Source organism: Protopterus annectens, chromosome 1.part0, assembly GCF_019279795.1.
Source record: "Protopterus annectens isolate FY-2018-M chromosome 1.part0, PAN1.0, whole genome shotgun sequence".
Classification (NCBI taxonomy): Eukaryota; Metazoa; Chordata; order Ceratodontiformes; family Protopteridae; genus Protopterus; species Protopterus annectens.
Window position 1 is genome coordinate 1,662,377,435 of NC_056725.1, and position 25,723 is coordinate 1,662,403,157.

The window sequence follows — 25,723 nt, forward strand, 5'->3', positions numbered from 1 at the left end:
ATTCACAATAATTACAGTTGTTACATGGATTGGTTCCTGTAAAAATCTCAGATTCATCTTTAATAAAAGAGGGATGACATAACATTTTATATAAATTATTCCTATTTCGAAAAGCAAACTGTGGTTTAACTTCCACGAACTTTGATACTTCTGGATCAATTTTCAATAAATCCCAGTATTTTGTAATTGTGCCAATAATCGAATGTATATCCTGTGTATAGTGTATGGGAAATCTTAATTTGATTTGCTCATTATTCAAAATATTACTGTTCGAATTTCTGTATCTAGCCAGACCAGAATCCGAAAATATTGGACAAGCTGTGTTACTCCGTAACTCGGTAACCTCATGTATTGTCTGATGAATTTCAGAAGTTCTATATTTCCTATTGGAAAATCTAGTGCTGAGAGCTAATATTTCTTTATTGTATTGTTCGCTGTTAGAGTTTAACCTAGATGTTCTGATACATTGGCCCTTTAAAACGTTCCTAAATACATGATATGGATGCATGCTCTCTCTATGGAGCAGTGTGTTCTTGTGACATATTTTACGATGAACACCTGTATTAAAATTTCCATCATCCATTCGCCATATATTGATATCCAAAAAGGATATCTCATTGTTAGAGCTGGTCATAACAAAATTTAAGAATGGACATAGTGTCCACTTGTTCTCCAAAGGAGACCAGACTATCATAACTGCCTTTCCAAAGAAAGAATAAATCATCCACAAAACGCTTATAAAATAATACATTCTGTTGGTATAAAGTAAGCTGGTATAAATATTTCTCTTCCCATAGGGCCATAACTAGATTGGCGTAGCTATTGGCACAAGAAGTGCCCATAGCTACGCCATCTTTTTGCATGTAAAAATGATCATTAAACACAAAAACATTGCTCTCAAGTACAATTTCCAACAAAGAGCAAATAAAATCAATTTTACAATTGGTAAAGTCTGAAAATTTTTTCAAATATTCACCTATATATTCTATACCTTTCTCATTGGGAATATTTGTAAATAGGGATTTAACATCCATAGTAACTAATATTAAGTCCGTGTAATAATTTTTATCTTTCACCATCTCATAAAATTCTAATAAGAACTCTTTAGAATCTTTTAATATGTTTTTATTCGCATTAACAAAAGGCCTCAAAGTTTTTTCTAAAAAATAGGATATATTCTCTGTTACCCAACCACGTCCTGAGACTATGGGTCTCATAGGGGGGTTTATGAAGTCCTTATGAATTTTAGGTAGGCCTTGGATGAATGGTATTGTAGGCTCATCTAAAAGTAAATAATTATACAGTTGATAATCTATGACACCCATTCTATACAAATCCTCTAAGTCATTATACACATTCTGAACTATTTGTTTAATTTCATTTAAAAGAATTGTCTTATAAAATTTATTGTCCGATAACATATCACACATTCTCTTATTATAGTCATTGCTATCAAAGATAACAATAGGTCCGCCTTTGTCTGCTGGCCTTATAATAATGTTTCTGTCATCAGACAAGTCACGTAGTGCCTTCATTTGTTTATAATTCAAATTTTTTCTTAGATTGTTATGTTTCTCATTACTGTCTAAGTGTAAGCTGTACAGGTCTTTTTCAACTGCTTTACTGAATACCTCTATAGTAGGATGTAAATTCGGGTTAAACAAGCTTGGTTTCTTGAAACTAACATGATGCTCACTAATATTTTTAGAGTACATGACTTTCAGTTGTAAGTTCCTTGTAAATAGTTTTAAATCTAAAATGGTATCAGTTATATTACTTTGTTTGCTAGGAACGAAGGACAACCCCTTAAGTAATTCACGTTCAGATTTATTTAAAGGTCTGTGGGATAAATTGTGAATCAAGTCAACTTCTCCCACATCTTTTTCAGTGTGGGTTCCCTTATATCGTTGAGCTGGGCTTTTCGTTTTTGTCTGCCCCTGCTCAAAGACCGATTCCTCCCTTTCTGAAAATTGTCTGATATAGGGAAAGGAAATTGCATTTCATTTTCAACATTATTCCTTAAAGCACAGCGTTTACTACGTACTACTTGTGTAGAACCACTATCATTCGTAAGCGCTGTGTCAATATTACTACTAGAACCATTGTCATTAACAAATACAACCTCATTATTACCATTAGAAGTGTTAACATTTGATGTTACATTTGTAATTGAAGTATCAGGCACTTCTGTTGTATTAATATTCAAAGGATTGGCATCCATATCACTTGAGTTAGCTATGATATTATTTGCAGTTTCATTTATAGCATTAACATTCGGAATAGAGTCACGAGCATGCCTATTTCTTCCAACATGATTATTTACAGCATGAGATGTTACATTTCTAGGCCAAGTAAATACTTGGCCGTTTGAAAAATCATTTTTATCTCTCACTAATTTATGTTTCTTTTGCTCAAAAATACGTTTTTCATATAGCAAGACGTCCATTACACGCTCTATTTTAGCATCAATAAACTGTACATTAAACTTATAAAGTTTGTTCTGTCTTCTTAAAATAGAGTCTTTCAGTCTCAATTCCTCAGGTTTAAAGAAATCATTCATTAGTTTCATGTAGTTTATGCTCACCTCGATGTTTAACTTTTGCCACTGCTTTAGCAACTCTGGATACGTGTCTCGAGTAGTCGGCATTTTCAAAACACGTAACCCGCGTGGTATAATTCGTTGAGAAATGCAGACTTCAAAGTGGAACCTTTGCATTTCTAATCTTTTCAGCTTAAGTAAGTCATACTCTAGTAAATTCAGTTCACTATTAATATACTCAACATCATTACAGTTAATGTTAACTTCGTTATCTGAAGCTCGAAGATCACAGTCCATCAATGGATTGACGCTGTTATTCAAACAGCGTTGTAGTCGTTGTAATGACGTTAAGTTCAAAGCCACTCCCCTTGGCTTATACGGAAGTTCAATGTCTTTCTTCGGGGAATTATTTGCCAAATTACTTACTGGTTCAGCCATGGTATCTTCGTGGTAAAACACGCAAAATAACAATAATGTAACAAATAATGTATACCACAAAAGATTAAAGACCCCAAACAGCATATAAAGTTAATATGGTAAAGTAAAAAAGAAAGCAGTTGTAGGGTCAGACCGTGGCAATAAGTTTCCTAAAAAGTCTCTGTAAGGCGTCTATTCAAACCATTAAATCCTTTCGGAACACAATAGTAGCTTGCATCAATGGAAATTCAGTTGAGAAACATCATATATCTCCAAAATATAACGAAAAATACTTCTAAAAAATGACGTCTTTATTCACAGTACAGACTGGTAAGCGCTTTCGCTATTCAGCTTTTTCAAACCAAAAAGTGTCTCAGACAAAGATCTTTACATTTTTAAAATTGTGTGTAAATATATAATATACACATACATATACACTTTTATGTTTAGTAGGTGTACAGATTTTAATGTGTTTTTATAGATGGTAATATGTTAAATAGTGTTACAGTGTTGTATTTTAAAAATATATATTCTTTTAGATATATACCTTTAAAGTCTATTCAGTAGTTAATTGTTTGATAAGCAGTTGATTAATTAATTAAGATTCTGTGTGTATATATATATGATCTTTGTCTGAGACACTTTTTGGTTTGAAAAAGCTGAATAGCGAAAGCGCTTACCAGTCTGTACTGTGAATAAAGACGTCATTTTTTAGAAGTATTTTTCGTTATATTTTGGAGATATATGATGTTTCTCAACTGAATTTCCATTGATGCAAGCTACTATTGTGTTCCGAAAGGATTTAATGGTCTGAATAGACGCCTTACAGAGACTTTTTAGGAAACTTATTGCCACGGTCTGACCCTACAACAGCTTTCTTTTTTACTTTACCATATTAACTTTATATGCTGTTTGGGGTCTTTAATCTTTTGTGGTATACATTATTTGTTACATTCCCCAGTTAACTTTTTCTTTTTAGTTATCAGTAAACCAAGATAAAGCTCTAGGTGAAAAAAGGTAACCCAGTAGATACACTGGAATTGCCCAGTTGTAAAATAGATGTGAAAAAGTACTTAAACTGCCACTTTTTGTCTGCTTCAAACTAGGTATCTACCCAGAAAGGACACAGCTGAAATCAGGTCTATAGATTTGTTTTTCCCTACTAGATTCTAATAACTCCTAACAATTTGGCTATTTAGACTTGCCCTGCAATCTTTAGCCTGGGGGGGGTTCTATCCTGCTCTGTTTGCTATGCTCACTTCACTCCCCTCCCTGCACCATATTCCCAACCACCCCCCAGTGCCACTACATTTATTCTTAGCCTTAACCCCACCCCTAATTGCCAGCAATTGCCACTACTCACCCTTCCCCCCTACATCCAACACAATCATGCTGCTACCTAATATAATAAGAGTCCTAACCTGCGTAGTTCTAGCTCACATGCCCCAATAACTTCCACTGTACTCTCTCAATACCCTCCGTCAAACATTTACACTATAACTACACAACCCCTGCCACCAAAACCATCTTCCCGATACACACACTCCATTACCAAACACCTAACACACTCAAAAGTAAAATATCCCAAAGATACCATAAGCAATTTACTATGTATATAAAACATATCCTAAACACCCTCTGTAAACTAGCCCTCGCTGGAGACATCCATCCAAACCCTGGTCCACCCAAATCCAACCCAACCACAAACCCTAGTCCAAGCAACCCCCCCACAACTCAACTCCTAATCAACAAGAAAACAACAGACCTACTTATAATGTCCCTAAACATCAGAAGCATATGCAATAAAATCCAAGAACTACATGCCAGCATAAGCATATATTCCCCAGATATTCTCTTCCTAACTGAAACCTGGCTCAAACCTCACATCAGAAGTGAGGAAATACTTCCACCTGAATACAACATCCTTTGCATAGACAGATTGTCCAAAAAAGGAGGTGGTGTAGCATTGATATTTAAACACCACCTCAATATTCAACTCCTGAACTCATCTGCCCCTCACCACAACAGTGAAGAAATCCTTTATGCCAATCTCAAATTAATCTAAAAAAAAAACAGTCAATTTCACAGGATGCTATTTCCCACCAGGGCAAAATATCACACCCCTAGAAAATCTCCTGAGCTGGGCTACTCTATCTCTATCCCAGGAAACCATAATTCTCAGTGACTTTAACATCATCTGGCTATCCTGTAATAACAGTCTCCCAACCATTCACCGTAATCTCCATGGGTTCACTCAACTCATTCAATCCCCTACCCGAATCAACAAAAACCCTAACAATCATCCCTTACTTGACTGGATCTTAGTCAACAAAGCCTCTCACTCTTACCCAGCAGGCTGCTTACCTGACAGTCTTAGTGATCACTCCCCCACTTTCCTAATTCGCCACCACACAAACAGTCTGAAGCCCATTGTCCACAGGCAAATATGGAACAAGTCCAACTTCAAACCCAGCGCCATCTCCTCCCTGCAAAAAATTAACTGGTCACCACTAAAATACCTCAATCTAGATGAGGCTGTCCACGTCTTCAACAGCACCTTCTTCTCCATCCTTAACACCCATGCTCCTGTAAGAAATGCCAAAGTCGGATCCAGGCATGTCCCATGGTTACAAAAGACCACCAGAACCCTAATGAAATCCAGAGATAAGGCCTGGGAGCACTGGCGACTAACAAAAAATAACTCAGATAGGCAATCATTCCTTGAATTCCACAATAAAGCCAAAAAGCATATAAAATTAGACAAATCCCTGTACTATAAATCCACCCTAAACTCTACCAACCACAGCCCTAAGCAATTCTGGTCCACTATTAACACTATCCTCCACCCAGGGAAGGTTGATACCTCCAGCCATCCATTCCCCCCTCCTCCAGCAGTATTGCTGAATCCTTCAACCAACACTTCACTGAAACTGTAACATCTCTAAACAAACAACACTTCCCTACAACAGCCCCCCCAACTCCTAACCCTAAACCCTCCACTCCTCTTTTCTTCTTCACCTCAGTACCTACCTTCAACATAAAAAGACTGTTGTCAAAACTTAAACTCACCAAACTCACAGCTGACAACCTCCCCTCTGAATACTTGAAAATTGCATCTGATACACTAGCCTACCTAATTTAAATTCTAATCAACCATTCCATAACAGAAAGCTATGTTCCCTCGATATGGAAAATATCCCACATCATTCCCCTCCACAAAGGCACCCCCTCCACTGACATCTTCAATTACCGCCCCATTGCTATCCTCTCCCCTCTCTCCAAGATACTTGAAAATTGTATCAACACCCAGGTCTCCAGCTACCTCCTAGCTAATAATCTCCTCTCCAAAACCCAACATGGTTTCAGGCCATATCACAGCACTACCTCCATTCTGCTGTCCTTCACCAACACTATACTTCATCACAAAAACAATGGCCTCTTCTCTACTGCCATATTTCTAGATCTCTCAAAGGCCTTTGACATGGTATCTCATGAGCTACTACTCTCCCCAACCTCCCCTTCTCACAACCAGCCTGTAACTAGTTCCATAGCTATCTACACAGACGCCAGCAATCAGCAATCTGGGATGATAACATATCACCTCGCCTCCCAGTTACTCTCTGAGTTCCCCAAGGGTCTATCCTTGGCCCTCCATTATTCTCACTTTTCACTAACAACCTACATACTGCCACCACCCAAGCATCTCTTATACAGTATGCAGATGACTCTGCTCTTATCTGCTCTGCCCCCAGTCTACCCGAACTACAACAAGTCACACAGGAATCATTCTCTTCTGTAGAAAGCTGGCTATCCGATGCTCAGCTCCTACTCAACCCAAGTAAGACAAAACTTCTCCTGTTTCAACCTTCCAAAGCCACCCAAAACACCCCCCCCACTTCAATATTCTTGCCAAAGACAATACCATCATCTCTCCATCAGAACACACAAAATTACTTCTTGTGGAAATACACAACAAACTTAGATTTGACACCAACATATCTCTCGCAATAAAAAAAAGTTCACAAGAAACTTGGTGCATTATATCGAAGCCGCCAATTGCTAACCAAGGCGGCTAGAATCTCCATAGCCAATTCCCAGCTAATCTCCACCCTTCTGTATGCATCCCCCATACTTACCAGCCTTAAACAGACAGACCTACACAAGCTGGATGCTTGTTACAACAAGATTGCTAAATTTGCCACTTGAACCTCCTACCGCAGGCATCGTTGTTTCTCCCTTAAAGAACTAAACTGGCTAGAACTCCCACAACTCCTTCACTTTAATCAACTCACCCTTGCTCATAAACTTATTAACCATCCCCTTAACATCCCTTCCCTTCAAACCCTTCCCCAACCCTATCACCCCACTAGGCCCCTAAGATCAAGCAACAAAAATCAACTCACTGTTATCGAGCCCAAAAACTCAGCAGGAGAAGCCATATTTTCATGTACCATATCTAAACTTTGGAACAATCTTCCACCCTCTATAATTACTCTACCTGCCAGCAGCCTTTTTAAGACTGCACTCAAATTCCACTTAAATTTCACTGGCTTTGTCGTTGTTCTAATCCAGACTAACCCCCCCCCCTTATCTCCACCTCCACCTAGACTCTTAACCCAACTATACTACCGCCACTACTAACCATAGCCAGAAATAGCTAGTTGTCTTTACATACCTTAACATCCTGTCTGACAACTTTGTTACTAATATTATAAACAACAAGAAACTATCTTAACTTGCAACATTTTCTGTATATATTGCTGATAAACAATATCTTGTTATTGTATTAAAGCCAGCAACCTGTAATGTTGTTTACTATTGCTGCAACTTTGTATCTCTAGTTATCATGTACATGATGTGGAGCTTTTCTTCCTGGGAATCCTCTGAAAAAGGACTTGCGTCCAGTTGGAATTTCCTGGTGAATAAACAAATAAATAAATAAATAAATAAAATTCCTATATCAAGGTTCATTTATCGGCCATTTCAGCTCATTTGTCCATGGAGCCTCCTCTTTCAATGTAGTTTGATGTCAAAATGTTATTGAAAGGGATTTTGCATAAGACGCCTCCAAGACTACTGGTGACTCTTTCTTGGGCTTTTAATTTTGTGATAATGGAAGCTAACGTTTGCTATATTTGAACCAGTTAATCTGTCTGACTTGAGGTTCTTAACATGGAAAACAATTTTACTGATTGCTCTGACCTGTGCAATAAGGGTATCTGAGTTGCAAGCTCTTATAGAGAGCCACCTCAATCTCATTTTCCATAGGGACAGGGTTTCTTTTATGCTTAAAGTAGTATCAGAGTTTAATTTAAACCAAACTGCCCATTATCTCATTTTCTTTCTGGAAGCTAGAAATGATGGACAAAGTATACTCAATACCTTGGATGTCCACAGACAACTCTGGTACCATCTTGACGGAACATAATCTTTCAGATCTTTGAATTAGTTCATTTCTGGTAAAGGTAAGAAGGGACAACCTGTACCAAAACAGACTATTTCTAAATGGTTGTTGAAGGCTATAAACTTACCCTGTCTGGAATAGTTTTGTTAAGGTCAAGGCCCACTCTACCAGGACCTTAGCTTCATCTATGGCTTTTTGGAAAGGGTTGGATTCTGAAAGTGTTATATAAGTGCTACTTGGTCCTCTACATATGTTTACAAAGCACTATAAGCTTGATTCCTTCTTCAGGTCCAGATTAAGCTTTGCAAGGACCATTCTCCAGGGGCTCCTGAAGTCTTCTTCTTGCACCTCCCAAATGTAGTTAATTAAGGTAAAATATCCTAAGGCTACTGCAGCAGTGATCTATATGATGAAGATAGTGCAAGTGTGCAAGGTAAACTTACCAAAACAGTAAATGTTTGATTAATCACTGCTGCATTAGCCACTCTCTTCCTCCACCCCTTTTGTTTTTTTATGCCAGTGTGTGGACATTCATTTTTTGATGTTCCTAGCATTGTCTTTTCAGGGATTAGCCTCCCTCTGTCTGCTGGCAGGAAAGCTCTAAAGTCTTCTTGCCCAGACTTGTCTTTTAGTCAGCTCAGCTTGAGCTGCCTGATAGTTTGGGCATGTGGAAGATGCCCTGAAGCTTTGGAAGCTGGCTAGCTGTTATATTGTTGTCTTATATGTGATAGTTGCATTTTTACAGATTTCTCTTATCAAGAGGGCTGTGGAACAACTGATGCATCTGCTCCCTACAGGATTCCCCACAGCAGAAGCTAGTGTGTATTGTTATGGTGCTAGCAGTATCTCCTTGGCACCCTTCTTCCTGATCAGGTTAATTTCAGGCAAGGTTAACAATTGACCTCGGCCCTGGTCATTCAGGTGGCATTGTTTTATGCTTTTTGGTGTCCTTATTATTAAGCTATTTGTTGTTGTTCTAGTCAGCTAGGAACTTAGCACTGATTCAATGCACCTAGATAAGGTGCATGGCAGAGCTTTATTTCAGATAATGTGGTGCATTGTTTGATCAAAGTTATGCTTTCTAATGTCCAAGTCTTTTCCTGAACTTGCATAATGAATTCATATTATTACTTGCATGACATTGTAAAATTGTAACTTGTATACCACTGAGATTTTGTTTAATTTCTGTATGCATTACATTTTAGGATGATGATGTAAAGTGTGCTTTGAGATGTTCTTATGGTTATAGTGACTAAAGACAGCAGTCACTAAGGTCTTTTGTGGAGCGTTTGTTTAAATATCTGCCTAAAACTTATTTAACTACACATTTGCCCTGTTTGCAATACTTCACTGATGTCTGATTTGTTTTAGAAGAGGTCTTTAATGTTTTGAAGAATTAATTCATAATGCTCTTTTTTTTCTGTTGTAGATGGTGCTGAACCCAATTCTAGTAAACTGCTCAGTGTTCCACTAAGTGAGGACCCACAACAACGGCTGAGGTGGCAGGCCCACCTTGAGTTTACACATAACCATGATGTTGGTGATCTAACCTGGGACAAAATTGATGCAGTATTACCAAGGTCTGACAAATTACGGTCACTTGTACTTGCTGGAATCCCGCACAGCATGAGGCCTCAGGTAAGAAATTCAGATTCTGACTTTGATTTCTGTATTTAGCGACCAAGAGAACTGCTGATTTTGTACGTGCTTTTATGTGTGTAAGCAAATACGTAGTTTGCCATACTAGATTTGCCCAATGCTTAATCTGCGTAGCTGCTATCCTATTCAAATATGTTTGCCATAGGGGAGGACAGATATATTGCTATACTGACTAAATATTAAAATTCAGAGGAAAACATGCAACTCTGAGAAGTTGTAGTCTTGGTTTATTGTAAATAGAAATATAAACAAAGGTGCTAGATTCATCATGGAAACTTATGTTCCAGAAGATGAGTTTGACAGCCATGCTTTAAGCTTGCTATCAGAATTTTCTTCTGTTTTATTAATAGTGGGCTTTCTCTTTAGTAATCTCCACTTCTGTAAAATCTCAGAATGTATAAATGTAACTACTGTTTTTGTATAAATGTAAATAGAAATGTAACCACTCTGTGTTGAACTGGAACTTAGTGTAATGCAATGCAAGCAAATGGAACTTTTCTCCCCAGGCCTCCCCTGAAAATGGGTTTTGCCCAGTCAGACTTTCATGGTAAACAAAGACAAATAAATAAGAGTAAAGTGTGTTCCCACATGCAAAACAAAATTGCCTGAGTATCTAGGGGTACCCACTATCCTTTGAGAGTGGGAACCTGACTGTGATGTGGCACTGACCCTTGCAAAGGTTAGAAGTTAATAAGGTCACAACAGTAGAAAATTCACTGGACATTCACCCTTTGTTTATAAGGGAAGAAAACCTAAGATTTGCTCAGTAATATTGCATGATGTCCCAACCATTCTGGATACTAATAGCTTTAGCACCTTAAACTTAAACATGCCACTGCACAATTGACTGCTTAAACAGGTGAGGAAGAAGATGGTTTATTGTAGAGTAAATGATAGGAGCCAGGGCAGCAGGGCTAAGTCTTGGGTAGGCTGGACTTGATTGTAAGACTGAGACCTGTCTGATATTTTTGGTTTGTCACTATTTGGAAAGGGCAGTATGAATACAGTAAACAAGTGTCCAAATGCATTGCAGTAATTTAGTGTAGATGGTGTTGAGTAGGGGTGATGGACAGGAAAATGCAAGTTGCAAATGAGCAGAGTGTTCTTAGTTTATTACTCAGCTATAAAAATGTTATTACAGGTCTCATTTATTTCAGGTCATTGTAACTCAGACTGACCGAGTTCCTTGTTACTTTAATCATAATGAGGTATAGCCATCTATCATCTAAATACTTCTCTTGGTGAGGGTTGTAATATCCTTCCTGTGAGCCAGTAGTCAAGGAGTTTCAATCCTTATCACAGACACTGGTGAGGGATGTTCACTTGGAACAAAGATAGATAAACAGAGAATTTCCAGATACATCTCTCTGCACCAAACACACTTTCCCTTAAGAGGTTACAGTGAACACACTCCTGTCCTGGGGCTGGGTCTCCCTGTCTCTCCCCAGCTCCCAAATAAGACCCCACACAGACCACAGCTGTAGAATTAAGTCCTTAGCCGGGTGTTCCAAGCCAAGTCCTCCACCACCCTCTCTGTGAAACCAGTGCTGTGTTCCTGCTCAAAGTAGCTGACACACACACACTTTGAGATTTGATTTCACATGCACACACACACACACACACACACACACACACACACACACACACACACACACACGCACCTAGGAAAGGCTGGCACAGATTTACCAGCTATGCCCCCTCTGCCCAGACTACAAGGTAGATACTGTCATCAGAACACCCCAAAGCCAGCTACTATAAGGCTCTTACAAGGGTACCCAGTTGTAGAGTAAAATTAACAATAATACAAATGGTAGTGTTTGACCAATGCAGCAAGGCTTTCAGAAGCAGCCACGGTGTCACCAAATGTAAGTGCTCTCCAAGGTTAAAATATTCTCTAAAAGACCATCCACAATGAAAAGGTTAAATATATTTAATAATTAGTAAAAGAAAATGAAAATACTAAGTATCTATTTACAATAAACATCATAGTTTTAGTCATAGGAAGTATTAAAAATAATACAGATGGAAAGGTTCACACAGAGAGTGAAAAAAATAAGTCAAGTTTTCACCATAATGTTCTGTGTGTGTGTTGTCTGTCTCGACCTTTATTCTCACTGATTGGTTCAGATCTGATGTGTCGGATCTGTCCCGGCCTTTCCAATAGCCCAAAGTCTTCAGCAAACCTCATGGGCCTCCTTCCCTACCCATAATGCCATTCACCAACTTCCTCAGGACTTGTTTGCCCACTTAGAAAGAAAAATAACCAGTACCCGTGGATATGGTCTTTTAGAAGCCAAAGTCAGCATCTCTGAGCCTATGGAGATCCATAGACCCACTGTCCACTAGGTCTCCCAGGAGTTCTGGAAGGGGGGAGGGTATGCAGGGCGGGTTGTGAGAATAAAGGTTGAGATGGACAACACGTATGGATCATTATGGTGAGTACATAACTTCTTAATGTATTGTTGTCAATCTCGCCTTTATTCTCATTTATGGGACCGCATTCCAAGCAACCGAATTCCTGGGTGGCTCATGGAAGAATATTCCTCAGAACCATAGAACCAAACAAAGCTCTACTCCTAGGTTCATAGGTTCATAGGTAGGTACTAGGCTATTGGCCCTAGGGCCTATATAAGCCTAGCCAAAGGTACCCTGGCTTTCGCCACCAAAGAAAATTATTTTCCTGTGCCACTGTCGAGCAGAGCCACAGAAGTGATCCCCAGGGTGAATTTCCTATCTCCCATCCAATCATCAAGATTTTTCTTGAACGGTGCTAATGAGGAGCTTTGTTTGATATAAATAGGTAGTTTGTTCCAGAGTATGGAAAGTCTCTGGGACAGGAATCTATCCCTCCAGCATGTTCTTTTTATTGTGGTGACGAGGTTTAGGTCCCTAGAGCGTGTAGCTCGTAGGGATTGGGATTTCTTTAAGTGGAGCATGTCTAAAAGCTCTGGGTTTGACATAGCTTTATGTGTTAGGCAGAGATCGCCTCTGAGTAGGCGATATGCAATGGAGTAAAGCTGTAGTTTTTTGAGACAGTCTGCATAGGGTATCTCTTTGAGGTCAGTAATCCTCTTTGTGAGGTATTTCTGTGGCCTTTCCAGTTGTTGTAGATGTCTTGTGAGGTACATACCAAAAGGGGCATTGTACTCTATAATGGGTCCAATGAGTGACGAGTAGAGGGGAACAATGACCTCTTTTTTCCTGTATGAGAAACCTTTTGTGATGAGGTGTGCCACATAGAAGGATTTCCTGACTACTGTGGTGATGTGATTATCTAAGGAGAGACTACTGTCCACCTGTGTCCCAAGGTCTCTTGTCACACTTTTGGTGTTTACTACCACCTATGTGGTAGTTCATGGGTACTGAGTTTTTACCAAAAGGAATGGCAATGCACGTTTTGGCATTGAGCTTGAGGCAATAGCTTTGACACCAGGCATCTGTCTCAACAAGGCCCTTTTGTAGGATGTCCACATCTTTTGGAGTTTTGATTATGGCTCCTAGTTTGCAGTAATTTGCGAACGTCATTAGCCAAAGACCTTCTGTGTTGGCCTGTACTTCAGAAAAGTAGATACCAAACAGGAGAGGACCCAGGACTGAACCCTGTAGTACTCCACTTGTCATTGGTCTGAAGCTGGATTTGGAGTCTGCTACTTTCACAGTGTGGGTTCTGTCAGTGAGCCAGTTGCCAACCCATCTTGTGACATAGGGATTTATACCTAGTTTAGTGAGTTTATCTATAATTCCAGAGTGGGGGATGGTGTCAAAAGCCTTGGCGAGATCTAGATAGGCTGTGTGAACCACCTTACCCTCATCTACGGCTTTGGTGACTGCTTCAAAGAAGTCTATCAGGTTTAGGAGACATGATCTGCCTTTTACAAACCAGAACTGGGTGGGGTCCTGAGTTTGGAAATTACCAATGTTATTGTTTATAAGTTCCATGATGATATGCTCCATAGCCTTGCAGACCAAGCTCGTTAGGCTAATTGGGCGGTAGTTTCTGGGGTTTGTGGTAGCTCCCCCTTTGTGGAGTGGGATAACTGTCGCTGTGCGCCATTCAGTGGGCACATAGCCTGAGGTGAAGCTATGATTGAACATGGTACTTAGGTGGGGTGCCAGTTCATTCTGTAGTTCATGTAGAACACAGCCTGGGATGTCGTCAGGTCCCATGGATGCTGTGTTCTTTGCTTTGGATAGTGTGTTTTTTACCTGTGCAGCCGTGATTACAGGAACTTTGCATTCTTCTGGTATAGAGATGGGCCCTTTAGGGGATGACAGAGGGGTAAAGTTAGCACTGAATGGCAATATCAGTTGGTTCTGTATATTTAGTGCCATTGTGCTGTAACTCAGAGCAGATCTGAGTGTTGCCATTGAGATTCTTGACATAGCTATAGAATGCTTTGTGGTTGTCTTTAGAGTCAGTGGCGATTTTGTTTTCATAACTAGCTTTGGAGGATTTTATGAGGGATCTCAGCTTCTTACTGAAGCTGACCAGGGAGTTTCTCCAATCATGGGATTTTACTCTTTTTTGCAACAGTTTCTTTCTTCTGTTGTAGAGTTTTTTTATGGCAGGAGACCACCAGATTGGCTTTCTTTTTTTGGAGGATAGCATCTTGGTTCTGTTAGGGATTGCATGATCCATGCACTCATGTAAGTGCTTATAAAGTGCATTTGTGTAGGATTCAGCAGTCATACCTCTATTGTCCGTCAGCATGGATGTCGTGAAGTTTGCCACTTCTGTCTTAATAAGTGTGAAGTTGGCTTTGGAGAAATTTTTTACTGTGGTTTTCCTAATGGGGGGTGGGGGAGGGATGTGGATGTCTAGGGTGATTAGCTTATGGTCGGATATGACCAATGAGAAATTGTCCTCTGGTGTGGAGCACCGGTTGCCCATGTTGGTAATAACCAGGTCTAGGATATTGCTGCCCCTGGTGGGGGTGTGGATAAGTTGATCCATGGCATTGGAATTTATGAATTCCAGAAAATGTTGAGCACAAGAGTTGGTACAGGAGTAGTTTTCCCAGTTAAAGGTAGGGTAGTTGAACTCGCCCATTATTAGGGTGTTAGGTTGTACCCTAATATTTTCCTGTGTATTAAGAAATGAGGAGTGGGAATCTTGGGGCATGGTGGGAGATCTGTAGCAAGCTACAATTTGGATTGCGGTCTTGCCCAGAGTTAGTTGCACTTGGATAATCTCGGATGCATTATGCTGAGCAACTGGCCTGGAGGTGTGGATATCCTTAATGAATATGGACACGCCTCTGCCTTTAGTGTTTCGGTCCAGGTTAGGTGGCCTAAAGGTGTGGTATGAATTATAGCCTGGTAATGCAGGGGTACTCTCTGGAGCCTTGAACCAGGTCTCTGTCACTGCACAGATGTCGATGTTCTCTATTTTAAGGAGTGCCTCGAGAGAGTGCATTTTGAGGTTTAGACTTCTAGCATCGAGTAGCAATACCCTCAGATTCTTCTTGCCTGTACCTGTTAGGCTGGTGAATTTGTCATTTGAACCTTGCCTAAAAAAGGCACTATAGGGGTGGCTAGAGCCTTAGCCAGTATCCGGAATCCCAGGGGCGACAGGTGCAGGCCATCTCTGGCAAAGCATCGTGGCTTGTCGATCATGTCATCCCAGGCAAACAGATACTGGATCCCCTTAGAATGACACCAGAAGCTTAGCCAATTGTTGAAGTCAATCATTTTGTCCTTGTACTGTGGTATCAGTCTGGGTGATGGCAGGATGCTACTGAGGGCTACGGTCATACCTGCCTGGGCTACAAAATCGGACAGCTCCTCCATGTCCTTTTTTATGTAGTCCAAGGAGGTAAGTCTCAGGTCATTCACACCAACATGGACAATGACAGAGTCATATTTGTACTTGTTGTGGAGTGACCTGAGTGCATGCATTATGTGGCGGATCCTGGCACCCGACAGGCAGCTGACAGTAACTTTCTCCTTGTTTAGCCTGGTGAGTGGAACATCAGTGTGCCTGACTATAGAGTCACCTATGACTAGAGTGTTGGGTACATTGTTATGCCTTATGGGCTGTGGTTGAGTGGAACACTGAGTTTGTGGGCTGTGTCATTTGGGTTGTGTTGGGGGGTGGAGGTTGCTTGTGTTTCTGCTTTGGAGGTCCCTGTTGTTTGGGCAGGTTTTTACTGAGTGCCTCTGCGAATGTAGGTGTGTGTTTTGTGTTTCTATCTGTGTGTTTTGGTGGTGTAGGTTTTGAGGGACTATGTGCTGAGTGTGGTGTGGTGCAAGTGTTTACCTTCTCCTCTTGACTGTCTAGTCCAGTCTTGGGTGAAGAGAGCTTTGCTTCCAGTTTGGCTATATAAGTGCATCTCTCACAGGTTGTAATGTTGGGTGATAGGAGGAGAGGGTTATCTGTGTATATGAGGCAATTACTGCATTGCCCCAAGATGCCCAGATTCATCAGGTAGACAGGAGAAAACACCAGGGGCTGACCCTTAGACATGCCTGGATAGGTGCTTATTTGTGAAGTACTAGAAACTGTTTTCCTTTAGACAGTGAGGAAAGTTGAGTGCTGTAGTAATTTGTAGCTTATTTAGTGCTTACAATAAGTTCTGAATAAGTGCTGAAACAAAAAACTGGCTTGTTCTAAGAAACAAAATTAAGCTAGAAGGCTTCCCTCCAACACAGAACGACTTGGGCCCTAGAAGCCTACAAATAGTCCTGGACACAGCAAATCTATATCCAGGCTAGACTACCCACAGGAAAGGCAGGAAACAAGCTTAGAAAAAGTTTATTTTTATTTTTTTATTTATTTTTTTTTTAGTGGAAAGAGAGAAAGGAGTAGCAGAAACTAAGCTGATTGGCCTTCTCAAATGTTCTCCCTGTACTGGGTAGAATGAGGTAATGAGACTAGACTGGGAGGAGTGTCCCAGATCAAATTTACACTAGGGGTGGGCAACTGCAAGGCCGCCAACTATAAAAATACTATACCAACAGGGAGGGAGGGTGAGAAACAGACTACAGAAATGTTTCTCACAGCTGAAAAGCAGCAGTGAGCCTTTAAATGAAAGTTTTAAACAGCTAAATGAGCCTCTAGAAAAAAGAGTTTAACTGCAACAAGTTATCAGAAACAAACAACCCAACAGATGCTTAGTAAAAGTGGACAATTTCCAGTTAATACCTCACACACAGTAAAAACTAGCTGGAGGCCAAATCCAGTTTGTAATGAGTAATAAAGGTATGAGGTTTTGCTCAAGTAGCTGTAGCACAGATATCATCCCAGGGTAACCTTGTTTGAAAGGCTGCAGATGTAGCTACTGATCTGGTGGAATGTACCTTGACAATTAAAGGAAGGGGCCTGTTTTTAGAACTGTCGATGCAGGACATACATAGTGAAGCCACCTAAATAAGGTAACTTTTGAAACTTGAAGTTCTGTGCAAGTAAAAATGTAATTGCCTATGTAAGTTCAGAAGATGCAAAGAGTTTTTGCCTCTGTTTTGGAAATTAGAAAAAAACACTGGTAGTTCAGTAGATTGATTTAGGTTACTTTCTGACCCAACCTATGGCTGAAAAGAAGGATAAGTGCATAAGGAATCTATGTATGAAAAATTTGAGGTAGAGGCGATTGGAAGACGAGACCTGTAACTCAAGACTCTTCTGGCTGAGGTAATAACCACTAGAAAGAGCGTTTTCCAATACAAAAACTTTAGATCACATGTGGCTGGAGTTTCCAAGGGGGAACAAGTGATATTTGTTAATATGAAATTTAGATCCCAGGGAGGAGTTGGATCCTTGTATGGGTGTCTATTCACAGTTGTCCCTTTCAGAAAGGCCTTACAGAGCCTGTGTGACATGATAGCAGAGCCATTCTCTCCCACATGGAAATTACTGCTAGTTGGACTCTAATAGTAGAAACAGCCGCATCTTCATGACAAAGTTTGTATAGAAATTCTAGTATAGAATGTATGGGCACAGAAAATGGATCTACCTGGCTATCAGTTGCTCATATTACGAACCTATTTTATTTACTCTTGTCTAACTTATGTGTAGAGTTTTAATGGGAGGGCAATAAAATATGTTTTACCAGAAAGGGCAGACGTGGAAACCTGGCAATCAAAGGAACTGGAGCAGCCAAGCTGTCAACTTGAGGTTCTGAAGGTTGAGATGTGCCATTCCCGATGGATGCGTCAGTAGATCTGGAGCCAGGTCCAGAATCCATGGTTTGTGCCGAAGATGAGGCTGTATAAAGGGAAACCAGATTTGACAAGGCCAGTAAGATGCGGTCAGGACTGTCATGGTCTCCAGCAGACATGCTTACTGTAACAATCTGGGAATCAAAGAAACTGGAGGGAGGCATATAGGAGTCTCGGAGGCCAATCATGAACAAGTGCATCTCTTGGTGACTCCCCCACAGGAGGGATTAGGGCAAAGTAGTTGCTGCATTTGTTATTGGTGGGTGAAGCAAAAAGGTCGAAGCAAGGTTGGCCCCATTTCCGGAAAATGTCTTCCACTGCTTTCTGATTGAGGGACCACTTGTGGGGCCATATTATGGCCCTGCTCCCAACGCACTATTAAGCGTCGGTATGATTTTGCCTTAAACTTTTTTGGACGCCAGTTTAATTATCCTGAAATGTCGTCGGATAGCCATCCGACTACCGGATTTCACAAAAAAACGCAAAGAAAAAGAAAAACAACTGGGGCCCAAAACCGACGACAAAGCTTCTCCTAAGCCAGTCGCCGGTTTGCCGGTTCTCAGTGAGGTGCTTTCGCAGCCCCTGATGCCCGCTACTTTAGAGTCACAAGCCGCTACAGACTCCCACGTGGAGTAGGCCATGTCGCTGGATACTCAAGGTATTGGAGCCTTGGACGCTAATCCCTCAGATGGGTCCAGAGCCGCTGAGCAGGCACCGGCTTCTGAGGGTGCATTCAGACCTAAACATCTTTACATTAAAAAAACTTCAGCATCAAAGGCAAAGTCTAAAGCACCTTCAAAAACAAGGAAACAGACTCAAGAGCCACGTGGACAGGCCTCTATGCTCAAAATGGCCGAAGACTTGATTACCTTGATCAGGGGTTCCCATCCCCATCCTGATAAGAGGCCTAGGCAAGACACTGGCTATGAATCCTCAGATCAGGTTTCTATTTCCTCTGAGTCCTCTTCTGATCAGGAATATTCTCATCCCCCTATGAGTGTCCTGATGCTGAAGAATCTATACCTTCAGCATCTCCTCCTGAGGACTATTCCTTTGGGGAAACCTTGCATACCATGAGGGAGCATTTCCACTGGGAGAGCCAAGATTTTTCAGAATCTAAAAAGAGGCTCAGGGATTTTTTCTTATTACCTCAGCACAGGCCTCTAGCTATTCTACCTGTGTTGGACATTGTAGATGTGTTTTCGGAGTCTAGTCTGACCCCTGACTCCTTACCCCCAGCTCCTGTTAAGCCTGACAGATATTACAAGGTTCCTGACTCGCACAGATTTATTTATAAAACCCTGCTGCTGACCCAGAAACTATCTCACAGGGTCCAAAGGGAGTTGAGGCTTCCACTGCAAAAAACCCAACCCCCTCTGACAGGGATTCAAGGGCACTGGATAGATGAGGAAAAAAGGTTTACACATCTGCAACTTTGGCTATAAGGGCCTTAAACTGTCAATTTCATATGCTTAAGTATCAGCAACATGTCATGGGATTGCTTAAACAGAAAATGTTGTTAAATTCTGAATGTGCAGAAAACAAGGAAATGCAGAATTTATTGTATGCAGCAGAACAAGTTGGAAAGCATACCTTTGCAGCATGAGACTTTGTTTGGTGTTAAGGCAGACGAGGTGTTAAAAGAAAATGGAGGACAAAGCTAAATCTATGCAAACTGTCAAAGAATTTTTACAAGTGCAGCCACCCAGATTTAGTAGACACTGGGCTACAAAACATTGGTCCTTTCCTGTGTCAGATAGACCTCAAAGTGGCAGAACCAGACACCCTAGGGGTAGATCCCAAGCACAAGGTTCTTACAGGCCCAAGCAATGGGGTGCTTCTGCCTCCAAAGCTGGAGAAGACAGATCACAAACATGCAGAAAACAGTCCCAATGACTCCCCCCTGCCTGCACCAAGCACTTATCCTCTGGCAGCACCCTTAGGGGGAAAATTAGCACTTTTTGCTCAAAATTGGCATATCATAACCCAGGACAAGTGGGTTCTAAACATAGTGTCACAAGGATGCAAGTTCCATTTCCATACTATGCGAAAGGCACACGGATGGCCAGATCTGCCAAAAAATCAATGGGCAGAGGTGCAAAAACAAGTCTCATCCCTCTTGGACATGAGGGCCATTCAACAAGTACCAGAGCAAGAGCAGGGACAAGGATTTTACTCAAGACTGTTCTTGGTACCCAGAAAGGACAAGGCCTGGAGGCCTATACTGGACCTATCTATTCTGAGCACTTTCCTGGATATTCCAAAATTCAAAATGTTGACTTTGCAGTAGCTTCTGCCCATGTTGGGCAGGAATGCTTGGCTTGTGACTTTAGACCTAAAAGAGGCATACCTGCATGTTCCAATCGGACAATCATGCAGACGATACCTAAGATTCAAGGCTGGTTCAATTCATTACTAATTCTCTGCACTGCCCTTTGGCTTCTCTACTGCGCCCAGGGTCTTTACAAAGTGCCTGGCACCAGTAATTGCATTCTGCAGACAAAGAGGAATACAACTATATCCTTACTTGGATGACTGTCTCATTCAAGCAGAGAACAAGGACATTCTTCTTCAGCATCTGGCGTTTGTGAAAAGACTTCTGTCATGCCTAGGGTGCACAGTCAACAAAAAGAAATCAAAACTAGTACCCTCTCAACAGATAATATTCCTGGGTGAAAGCTTGAATACAACTGCCCAGATGGTTTGTCTCACACCAGACAAACAAAGGCAACTGATTGCCTATTTCAAAATGCTGGCAACAAAGGCCCAGTTATCTGCAAGAAAAATTCTGCAGGCTTTGGGCTTCATGGCATCCTGCATCCTACTAATTTAATATGCAAGACTGCATATGAGGAAACTTCAATGGTACATAAAAAGTGTTTGGGCTCTACATTGCCACAGCCTGGAAACAGTCATTATACTCATTACCTGTCTGCAACAGGAGTTTCGATGGTGGGCAAAGGCTTGTCACCAGAACAAGGGACAGCCATTCACTTTACCTTCAGCCAGGCAGACACTAACAACGGATGCATCTGATTATGCCTGGGGAGCCCAGATGGCAGGAAGAGGCATTCAGGGTACATGATCCTCAAACCAAATGCATCTGCATATCAGTCAAAAAGCGATGTTAGCTGTTCAAAATGCCCTGACAGCCTTCAAGGACCTACTTCATCTGGGACAACTACTGATAAAGACAGACAACATCACGGTCACGTGGTCTATAAACAAGCAGGGGGTCACACACTCTTACCCCCTTTGCAGACTAGCCATGACCTTGTGGGACACAGCTTTGACTTACCAAGTACATCTGCAGGCACAATTCGTGCCAGGAAAGGAAAATACTCTGGCAGATGAACTAAGCAGAAACCTCATGGATCCCCACGAGTGGAAGCTGGATCCGCAAGTCTTCAGCATGATAACAAGGAAATGAGGATGCCCGGACATAGATCTATTTGCCTCCCCTCTCAATTATCAGCTAAAAAGATTCTGCACAAGGACTTATCACAGACAAGCATGGAAAGTGGACGCCCTATCTTTCAGCGGGAAAAAACTCAGTATATGCCTTTCCTCCACTGCCTCTCCTTCCCAAGGTGCTCCTAAAGGTCAGACAGGAGAAGCCAAAGATGATACTGATTGCCCCAGACTGGCCATGCCAGTACTGGTATCCCAATACTAAGGAACTTATCTCTATACCCGGCTTGGACCTTACCTCAAATACCCTCGACTACTGTCTCAGCAAAACAATCAGATCATGCACAGCCAACTCAGGACATAATACTTGGCAGCATGGCGGATAATGTAGACATACAAAAGACACCTCTCAGTAAAGGTGTGATGGATGTCATTCTGGAAGCCAGAAGGCCTAGTACTAGAAAGTCTTATGCTGGAAAATGGAAGAGATTCTGTGCCTGGAACCAGGCACAAGGAACTGATACAGTGGTACCAAATATTCCTCAGATTTTGCAATACTTAACTGAGATGCTGGACAAAGGCCTATCTTTTTCATCTATTAAAATTCATGCCTCTGCCATTTCGGCTCATTATAGTACAGAACCACCACTTTTTTCTCACCCATTATTAAGGCAGTACTTCAAAGTAGCCAAAAATGTAAGGCCCCCAAGAAGACTACCAATACCTGCATGGGACCTCAACTATGTTTTGGAAAAGCTCACCCTTCCTCCTTTTGAGCCAGCTGCTACAGCTGATATGAAGTTTTTTATCTTGGAAAACAGCTCTGCTCTTAGCAATTACTTCTGCAAGATGAGTTTCAGAGCTACAGGCACTCATGGCTGTGGAACCTTTCATCATTTTTCATCCAGACAGAGTCTCCCTGAGGACAAACCCAACATTTATGCCTAAAGTAGTGTCCAGTGTGGCTCTTAATCAAGCCATCCATCTGCCTACCTTTTACCCAAATCCACAGAACAAGGGGGAGAGAATTCTGCATTCTTTGGATGTACACAGACAGCTTAGATTCTACTTGGACAGAACCAAAGCTTTCAGGAAAACAGAGCAATTACTAGTGGCGTATGCTGCAGGATCACAGGGAAAGTCTATCTCAATGCAGACTATTTCTAAGTGGTTAGGCCAGTGCATTCATTTCTGCTACTTACACCATGGCAAGCCAGTGCCTAAGGGCATTAGGCCTCATTCCACCAGAGCTGCAGCCACCTCAGCAGTCTTTCTCAGGGGAGTACCTACCACTTTCTCAGGGGAGTACCTACCACAGACATTTTAGAGGCGACTACCTGGAGTTCAGTGCACACCTTTACCAAGCATTATCATCTGCCACTCTACTCTAAATCCAGGGCATGCTTTGCCACTGCAGTTTTGCAGGGCCTCATAGCCGCTCCTACTGCTATCTAGTTCCAGCCTCCCAACCATAGCTTTGGGACTCTACCCAAATGTAATGACTGCAACAGTGAAACATAAAGAACGTAGTACAGTTGTGTACACGTGCCATAAATGTAGATGTTCGAGTGTATTCACTTTTGCAGTCTAGGTTACCCACCCGCCTTCCCCCTTTTTTCTTTTGGATCTTATATTTCCTTCTCTGATTTATACTAACTATGTGGTGTATTTGCTTATAGATGAAAGTAAAATTTATATTGATGTATTTCTGAATATATACATAAAGTTTGGCTTCCCTTTTTGGGGGCACCTGACATCTGAGGCAAAAAAAACTGAAGAAAATGGCGTTGGCTGCTTCTTTTATACCCCTGACAACCTGACGTTAGGGAAGGGGTGACAGCAGCCAATGCAGGACCCAAGAATTTGGAATTCCGGCTGGCTAAGGGCAACCTGCCAGCAGGATTACCCAAATGTAATGACTGCAACAGTGAATACACTCGAACATCTACATTTATGGTAAGTGTACACAACTGTACTTTATGAGAATTTTGTGCAACATTGTTAGTTCCAGGATTGACCATTGTGTGTAAAGTAACCATTGAAGAATCCTCATATGTAGTCGAGCTAGAGAAACAAGTATGATAGATGCTGCCATCTTCCCCAGAACCTGTAACACGTGTTTTGCAGTGGCTCGAGTTTTTCTGATAATAGTTTGACATGAAGACGAAGATCGTGTACTATTGTTGTGAGGGAGTCTTGCTATCAGCGTGGTTGTATCTATCTCTTCTCCTATAAAAATTAATTTTTGAGATGGCAATAGAGTAGATTGGTCATAATTTATGGTAATGCCTAGGGAGGAGCAAAGTTGAAGTGTATAGTTCCTGACTTGTAGCAGAAGATGCCTGGTCAGGGCAGCTATAAGCCAGTCAACCAGATACAGAAACACCCAGGATCCTTGGCATTTTAGGTAAGCTACCAACTACTGCCATGCATTTTTTGAATACACTGGGGGCTGTAGTGAGACCAAAGGGCAGAGCTGGAAACTGGAAGTGATTGGCTCCTGGTCAGAAGTGCAAAAACCTTCTGGGCCATCTTTTCTTTGGAATATGGTTGTACGCATCCTGAAGGTCTGTAGAGCACATCCAGTTGTCTTTTTCCAGGAATGGAAGTATTGACTTCAGTGTCACCATCCAGAAGTTGGTTTGTTTCACCGATTTGTTTAGATTCCTGAGATCCAAAGTGGGTCTCCAGTCCCCTGTTTTCTTTGGAACTAAAAAGAATCTTGTGTAAGTTCTGGATCCTCTCTGGTCTGTGGGGACTTCTTGGATGAGTGTTTTTCTTAGCAATTTTTGGATTTCTAACATTGCTTGTTCCCTTTGACTGAGTGGAACATCTGGGAGAGATTTGTTTTCAGGATTGGGGAGAGAGAATGGAATGATGTAACCCGTGGATATTATGTCCTGCACCCACTTGTCGTTGGTTATCTTCCGTCAGGTTTCTAGGTGCAGTGACAGTCTTCCCCTGACCACCTCCAGAGGCGAGCAGTTGGGCACTCCTTCAGGAGTGCTGAAAGGGTCTGCCAAAGAAAGATTCTCTCAAGCCCTGGTTCTGTGGGCCTCCTCTGCTGCGGGGAAGGCATCTTCCATTATTGTTCCCCCCAGGGGACTATCACCCTGGGTTTCCTGGTAAGACCTTTGAGACTTCCTGAACCACATCTTCCCACTACCCCTCTGACCCTTTAAAACAGTCTGGTGGGTGTGGAAAAATGTACTCCAATGGCAGACAAAGTCTTACCCTCCTGCTCACACCGGGTTAGCATTTTCTTAACCTTGGGCCCAAGGAGAGATGAGCCATTGAAAGAAGCATTAACAAAGGACGACTTAAAGGGTTCCATGAAATGGCAGAGTTGCATCCAGGCTTGCCTCCTAATTGAGATGCCTGAACATGCCGCCCTACTCGCTCCATCTGCTGAATATGAAATGAGACTTATGGACGAGTTGACTATGGAATTGAGGGTAGCGGGCTGTGCATTGATCTTAGCTTCTGCAGCATCAGCTACAGCTCCTTGGAGGGAGTCTGACAGTTCTTTCAGCAGGTCCCTCTGAAGTCTGGTGAAATGAATAAGATAGTTCAGCAATCGTAGTATAAAAGCCACTGACGAGAAGACACACTTCCCATATCTATCCACAGTCCTGGAATCCTTATTAGGAGGATGGATAGAGAAACTGGTCTCGGAAAGTTCCTTTTTTTGTGGCAGCTGCCATGACCAAGGCATCCTCTATTACTCCCTTGGTGAGAAAGGCTTGGTCTTTGGGTGCTGTAATGTACTTATTTGGCCTCCTAGAAGTGGGTTCTATGGAGTCTGGGGTCTCCCAGGCATTCTGAGAGATTAACTGAATAAGCTTGTCAGAAGGCAGTGTCACCCAAGAGGTTGAAGGGCGAGATCCGAAGGCCTTCAGGTGTACCTACTCCTCGGCCAAAGGGGCCGAGAACTCCCAGTCACCTCTCTGTTTTAAAATTTCTAGGATGTCTCCAAAGGAGATGTCCTCAGGAGGTTGCAGATGGGACGTTTCCGCATCATCAAAGTGACGGACTCTTCAGGGGAGGCCAGATGCTTCCTCTTGCATGGTCTCTTCTAAGGGACTTCTTTGATGGGGTACTCTGGGGAGGTTTTGGAAGGGGGGCGGTTTCCTGGT

General features: G+C 41.7%; 1 protein-coding gene across 2 annotated transcripts in view; it reads left to right on the forward strand.

Moving 5' to 3' along the window:
- Window positions 1-25,723, forward strand: part of SGSM3 (small G protein signaling modulator 3) — a 1,391,341-nt gene that overhangs the window by 459,784 nt on the left and 905,834 nt on the right. For both annotated transcript variants that reach the window (XM_044068352.1, XM_044068343.1), the window contains exon 5: window positions 9,790-9,998. In XM_044068352.1, coding sequence (XP_043924287.1) covers window positions 9,790-9,998 — 209 coding nt within the window. The remainder of the gene's footprint in view (window positions 1-9,789; window positions 9,999-25,723) is intronic.